This window comes from Penaeus chinensis, chromosome 25 (assembly GCF_019202785.1).
Source record: "Penaeus chinensis breed Huanghai No. 1 chromosome 25, ASM1920278v2, whole genome shotgun sequence".
NCBI lineage: Eukaryota > Metazoa > Arthropoda > Malacostraca > Decapoda > Penaeidae > Penaeus > Penaeus chinensis.
In genome coordinates this window covers 301,539-309,038 of record NC_061843.1, presented here as the reverse complement: position 1 = coordinate 309,038, position 7,500 = coordinate 301,539, and the positions used below count along the sequence as shown (strand labels likewise).

The 7,500-nt window shown below is 31.7% G+C and overlaps 1 protein-coding gene across 6 annotated transcripts in view; it reads left to right on the top strand.

The window, feature by feature from the left end:
* The window catches only part of LOC125038468 (BTB/POZ domain-containing protein 6-A-like), a 32,413-nt gene extending 28,353 nt beyond the window's left edge, over positions 1-4,060 (top strand). For all 6 annotated transcript variants that reach the window (XM_047631943.1, XM_047631942.1, XM_047631941.1 and 3 more), the window contains one exon: positions 1-4,060. This exon is cut by the window's left edge and continues 184 nt beyond it. In XM_047631943.1, coding sequence (XP_047487899.1) covers positions 1-774 — 774 coding nt within the window. In that variant the 3' untranslated portion in view covers positions 775-4,060.
* Positions 4,061-7,500: the final 3,440 nt, after the last annotated feature.

Sequence of the window (7,500 nt, the reverse complement as noted above, 5' to 3'; positions counted from 1 at the left end):
CAGTGCTCCGATCAGAGTCAAGCAAACCTCGACCCCTCGACTGCCCCGTCTGCACCCAGTCTAGAGGCCCTGGAAGGAACCTCCAAGCCAGAAACAAACAGTTATGGTGCCAGTGACCCCAAGCCACACCAACCATCATCGCAGCACACCATCCACAGTATGTCGCAGTTACAAGATATCATGGATGACTCGGAGTTTCAGGATCCAACTGCCTGTTGTAGTGATTTATTCAATGTCTGTCTAGATGTAGTTGACAGAGGAACTCAGTCAGTCCTCAGTACAGAATTCTTAGAGGAACTTGACTCCACTACCTTTCAGCTCATCCTAAAGAGATCCACACTAAATGTGCCCAATGAACTGAAGGTGTTCCAGGCACTGCAACGGTGGTCAACAGCAGAGTGCAAGCGCCGCATGCTCCCCCTCACCCCTGACAACAGAAGAGCTGTGCTTGGCAATCTTTTGTACCATGTACGATTTTTATGTATGAACAATGAGCAACTGCAACAGACTACAAGCCTATTAACTGCAGATGAGTTTAATTATTTAGCTGCTCGCATCTCTGGTCACAACCCAGTGAAAGTGCCACCCACCCTCTCTCCGTACTTAGTAACAATGTCAACACCTCGCTGCCATAAGCCCTTGGGGTTACTTCAGTCAGGCTCAAGTAGTACAGATGGCAAGAGCAAGAAAAAGAACAGCAGTGGCAAGAAAAAGTACACTAAGAAGGAGCTTGTGTTGGACGTTGTATCTTGTCTGGCAGTTTTGTTTGATTAGGTTTAGTTACCCATGGCTTCTCAGTCACAAAGATTTCTATTCTTAAAAATTGTTCTCAACTGTCTTCAATTCAACAAAAGTTTATTAACCTCTGTGAGGCATCTCTCTTTTTTGTTTTAGATTTTCAATGGAAGTTTACTTATTGTTTCACTGTAATTCTTATTGACACAAAATTGCTATTTGTTAAAGAGTTCAACCACTGTTATAATTCCTTTGACCCGGTAGACAACAGGTGAACAGATTCTATTGTTGTAGCGAGTGAAATTTATTTGATTTGATAAGAGACATTTTATTGTATAGATGTTAATTCCTTCATAATTTTATACATAGGAATAATTTTCAAAATGACTCGTCCTAAGATGGGCAGTCATCTTGACAGTATAACAGAAAATGGAATATGAGGCACTTCAGAGAATGTGCTTTTTGTGTGATTAAGAAAAGGAAAGAATAATTATATATATGAATATAAAAAGTTGCCTTAACTTAAAACTTGTTAGATGTTCTGTGTGACTAAAGAAAAAAAATAAAAAAACTTTTTTCTTTTATGTATCATACTGCTTCTCTCTGTATAATCTATTGATATGTTGTATTGTGTTGACAGTTCATAGTCTAGTCATTTTTTTTATACACACCAAGGGGTGGTAGCAAGACAAGCAAAGCTCAAGGGTTAGATCCATCAAGGAAAAGAAAAAGCTTCTGTTCATTAATCAGTAACACAATCTGTTTACAATGCGTTTATAATCCTAAGGTCACAATGCTTTTTCTATAAAGATCATTATCTTAATATGTCTTTGCCAGTTGTAATACAAGGCTTTGTGAACCCTTAACCCAAAAAAAATAAAATAATAAATAAAAAAATAAAAAAAATTTAATAATAATAATAATAATAATAATAATAATAATAAAAATGAGAAAGAAACACTAAATAACAATGAAGCTACACTCTTTCCTTGATTCCTAACAACTCTCTCACGCTTTTTGCAAATTTACCGCCACCTCATTTGGATGAAATCCTGGTGAATGATTAACTGGGCTGGCACTGTGGATTATTTGTGTGCCGCTCGTGTAAAAAACTGATACATATTTTTAAGTGTGAAAATTCTCATAAATATTTATAGTTGATATAAGTTACTGTATTTAATTTTTTTCCTTTTTTATCTACTTCTCATGAATGTGTATGAAATTCTAGCAGATATACCAAATAAGGCATGGAATGTATAGAGTATTGTTTACTTAGTTGCCTAAGAATTTGTGTACATTTTATACAGCCCTGTATGAATGTATGTGCAGGTGGATAATTTCAAGTGTTAAACTGGACACTATATTCAATCAAGAACAGGCATATGTCTCATGCTCTAAAAATAAATTTACAACGAGATAACTGCATCTGGTATTCTACTTCGTATCAAATGATGTGCGTACAGATATGCACAGAAACACACATTACACATTTATTCACTTATTTTGTATTTCAACAAGAATCAATAATAATAATAATAATAATAATAATAATAATAATAAAAAAAAGCTTGCTAAATACATGCATGAAAGAACTTTTTATGGGAAAAATTCTTTGAACTCTATATTTTGCTGCCTTATTACCTTTTTTTAAACATGCAATTTCTATCTTGTAAAAATATTGATGTTAATTTGTATGCATTTGTAGTTTGAATACTGTAAGGTTATATAGTATAGTTATGTCTGCTGTCATTCTGCCTTGACAGCATTTCAAAAGTGACTCTCTCTCTCTCTCTCTTTTTTTCTCTCTCTCTCTCTCTCTCTCTCTCTCTCTCTCTCTCTCTCTCTCTCTCTCTCTCTCTCTCTCTCTCTCTCTCTCTCTCTCCTCAACCAAATATTATTTTCATGGCACAAGTTCTTGAAGAATAAATAAAACAATTACTTTTTTCACAAAATACAAAGTCTTCCTAGTAATTTGGTTTCATGCATATTGCTCAATTTTAATTTTCAATTTTCAACTTTCAAAAGTGCTCAGTGATGCAAAACAATGCAAATTTTGCTCTTGATTTTAATTCTCTCTCTCTCTCTCTCTCTCTCTCTCTCTCTCTCTCTCTCTCTCTCTCTCTCTCTCTCTCTCTCTCTCTCTCTCTCTCTCTCTCTCTCTCTCTCTCTCTCTTTCTAAAAAAGTCTGTTATAATAAATATGTGGATAACTAGTACAATATCATAACATTTTCCATTCAATCTGAGTTCACTTTCTTCACCTTTCATCTCTATTGTAATGTTAAGAGATTATCCAGTTAATCAAAAAACTGCTCTGCTCAGCAGTATTCTAATAATGACAAAACCAGTAATTTAGGATATACTCATAAGTGTCTATCAAGGAAATTCCATATGCACTGAATAGTTAACCAAAGAATTAATATGACATGATTCTTGATATCAAGGCTTTCAACATGGTAAAAATAAAAATGTTGGTATAAAAATAAAAGAAATTAAAATTTGAAGAAAATTGTTATTGGCTAAAATTCTGTTTGCATAAGATGAACAATTGTAATTAAAATAACATATTGTAGGTCTTTTGGGTCTTTTGGTGCAACAGACATAAATAATATGTACAATATTAAAGATGAAAGGGAAGATAACAAGAATAAATTATGTGGTCAAATGGAATGATTCTAAAGCCAAATTATCTCAAGCATTTTTCTCTACATATTTTACTAAAAGACTGACTAAAATTACAACATGTACTTAAAGCAAATAAGGAACCTATTGAAAACAAAAAAGCTAATGCAACATCAATGATACAGATATAAAACGATAATCTTTTACAAGCTTGGCAGTCACATTCTTAAATTTTAAAAGTAAACTCCAATTTGGAATACCAGCTGTTGTTCTATAGTTTATTTTTGGTTGGGAGTTTCTTAATGTTAATGATAAGCTTTGTTGATGTTGTATGTACATGACACAGACAACCAAAGGGAGGCAATATCGACTAGTTCTTTTAGTAACGATTAGTGCTGTTCATGTTGAAAAGGTACTCCAATGCTATTATCACGCTCAGGTCTTGTGTTTGTGCTTCTCAATAACATGTTTAGGAGAAACATTTATCGTAGAGGTTTAAACTTCAATATTTTCCAAGTCTACTTTTGATGTAGCAATGTTTGACACTGTGAATGAAAACCTGAGTTTGGGTCTGTATGCCAATTTCAAAGTGACTAGAAAATACCTTTTCTAATTTTTTTTTTTTTTTTTTTATAGGAATTTTTACAAGTGTACAGAAAAGGAGAAAAAAATATTGTCACCATAAATAAATCAGGATAAATGACTGTGTTGTTGTATCAATTTCCTTTGGTGTTAACTTCTTAATTTACCAGGATTACAATCATATATGAATAGTATTACTTTAAACAAAGTAGAAATCAGACTTTATGTGGAATAAAAAAAAATTATGGAATTTCCATTAATAGACAAAAAAATTAAATGAAATAAAAATAGTAACTGAATAAAATCTGAAGCATGCGTAGTCTCCAAACCCAACGGTGCCGAATAATCCCACGGTCTGCTGTTTTCTTTTGGAATTTTGTTTGCAGATTGATGGCTCCGCAAGCGCTCAGCCACCAAGCAGCCAACAAATAAGCCTACGTATCCTCATCTGATTTCCTTTACCTTGAGCTCCTGGAATTTTTTTTTCTAATGCTATTAATATCAATATTGTTGTTATTTTTGTTTACATTATGATCATTATAATGTTATCAATAACATTAATAGTAATAACAAGTAAAAAGTATCTTCCTGCAAATCAAGAAAAAGGTAAGCAGGTGAGCTAGATAGGACTAGTAACTGATTCCTGGGCAATTTAACACTGTCAGAGCCATCTGTGTGCCATGACAATCAATGAACAAAAAGACATGGCACTGGACATTAAACATAAGCATGCATTCTTGCCATTTCGGTAACCACAGATTAAATGGAAAATGCTAGTGAATGGGATTTAATGCTATGAAAGAAAAGCATTTTGATTGGGATTTGATATTTTGCTTAGGAAAATAAAATTACATCCTTTACCTCTATACTGGAGATGACATTATTCTACAATGATGTTTATAAACAGCGATAAAATGATGGGAAAATGTTAAAAGCAGAGATTCCATTCACAGAATAACACTGTGTTAGTTCAACCATGAACATAGACATAATGATAAAAGCTGACAAAACTGCTGGACTTATCATTATAAAAAACTATTATTAGCAATCAACAGCTGGCTCCTTGTACATTTTACTCTAGAAATATTTCATAAATAATATATCTTGCATACACAGCTTGTCTAATATACTTTTTCTGGAAACATGATGTGTAAAATGAACTTACAACTGAAATTTACTTAAGGTATTCATAATTCTATCTATAAACTGATTTACTAAAGTTAAGTTTGTTGATAGAATAATAAAGTTCATGAATACACAAAATCCGAATACAGACATGGAAATTTTTTCTGCACAGGAAAGTAATTAAACAATTATCATTAGGACATCGACAGTTTATTCATGATGATGTTGAAGATAATCTGTAAGTTAATAATCACTAAAATGAGGGAGAGGGGGGGGGGGGGGATCTGTAAAGAATTACAGAAATACTACTGTCTATTTTGATGAAAACATGTAGGGAAACGGATAAGGGAGATAGCTCTGAGTCTTCTATGAAAATAATAATACACCAAAAAATAAAAAATAAATAAATAAAAAATAAAATAAATAAATATATAACAGAAGTTTAAGAAGTAAGTACCACAGGCCACGCACTCAAATACATGAACAAACACATGAACGTACAAAAGCACACAGTCACAGTCATACTTGTAGTAGTGTGGTATTTCCCAACCTTTTGCACGATTCAGACTACATTAATAACTATAATTTTCTTATGGTCCATTTCATATGCTAACTTGATATATTTAGGCTATGGAGATAGATCTAACTTCTTATTTTATAATAATCAATAAATAGGAAAATACCCCTATTTACAGAGCACAGATTAAAAACCACAAACTAGTGCATGGTACGTGATATGTGGTAATGCACTCTTCTTTTGTCATTCCTTCCTTTCTCTACTACTCTACTAGTTGTAGAGAAAGATATATATATATATATATATATATATATATATATAAAATATATCTATATATATTATATATATATAAATATATAATATATATTTATATAATATATTTATATATGTAATATATTTATATATGTTATATATATATAATTTATATATAATATATATACATATATATATTATATATATATAATTTATATATAATATATATATACATATATATATATATATATATATATATATATATATATATATATATATATATATATGTATGTATATATGTATATGTGCATATATGCATATATATATATATATATATATATATATATATATATATATATATATATGTATGTATATATGTATATATGTATATATGCATATATGCATATATGTGCATATATGTACATATATATACACACATATATATACATATAAATATATATATATATATATATATATATATATATATATTTATTATATACATACATACATAACTATATGCAAATATATATACATACATATACATACACACACACACACACACACACACACACACACACACACACACACACACACACACACACACACACACACACACACACACACACACAAACACATATCTCTCTCACCCACTCCCTCTCCCCCTCTCTATGTCTCTTCCTCTTCTACTCTATGAGTGTCTTACTCTCTATCTCTCCTTTCTCTCTTTCTCTCTCCTCTCTCTCTTTCTCTCTCTCTCCCTCTCTACATCTCACCTCTCCTAGTCTCCCTTCTCTACTTCTGTCCCTCTCTACATTTCTACCTCCCTATGTCTATGCCTCTTCCCTGTCTACACTGTGACTGTTTCTGTATTTGCATTAACTTAACAATCAGCTTTTCTCCTTGAGTCGCCTTACGTTGAAAATGAGCACCGGCACATACTTGCTGGAATATTGCTGGCGTCTAACACAAATTATACGACTACCAGCCAAGTATAGTATAGGCCAGCTTTTACCAAATATAATCATAGATTTCACATGAATAGCTACTGAAAAATATAATAATGACATTTTTGGTGCTTAGAAAAAATCTTAGTGAAAAGAATCAAGTGGAAAGAATCAAACATTTTGCTATATCAAGAGTGCAATAAGAAGTCAAGGAATATTGTATTACAATTAGGTAAATAATGCCCCTGAAATAGGTACTTGAAATAATTATACATGAAGTGACTGATGTGAAAGAGGTTTGAGAAAGGGGGTCATGAACTTAAAACAATTATAAATCACTACTTTATTCCACTCATATATCAGCCAAAAGTAGGTCAACTCCTTACTGTACTAAGTATTTTCTTTTACCAAGGCAAAGATGCATCTGACGTGTTAGAAATGATTGAGTGACAGAATGGTAATGATAACCATTTGATAACTGACAGTTTGGTGATGATATTCAACTAAAATATACCAATGCTATTTGGACAATTGTCATCAATCTGTTAAGTGCATCTCTGTTTCCCCAGAAAAAAATGAAATATAGACATAATAGCCTGTGTCTGACTTCAATCCTCATTAAAGAAAAAGATGGCTGTAATAATCATTACCAAATAATTCTGACTTACGTATAGAGTGTGCTTGAGTTTACTTTTTAAAAAATCCCTCTTGTACTAATTGTTTT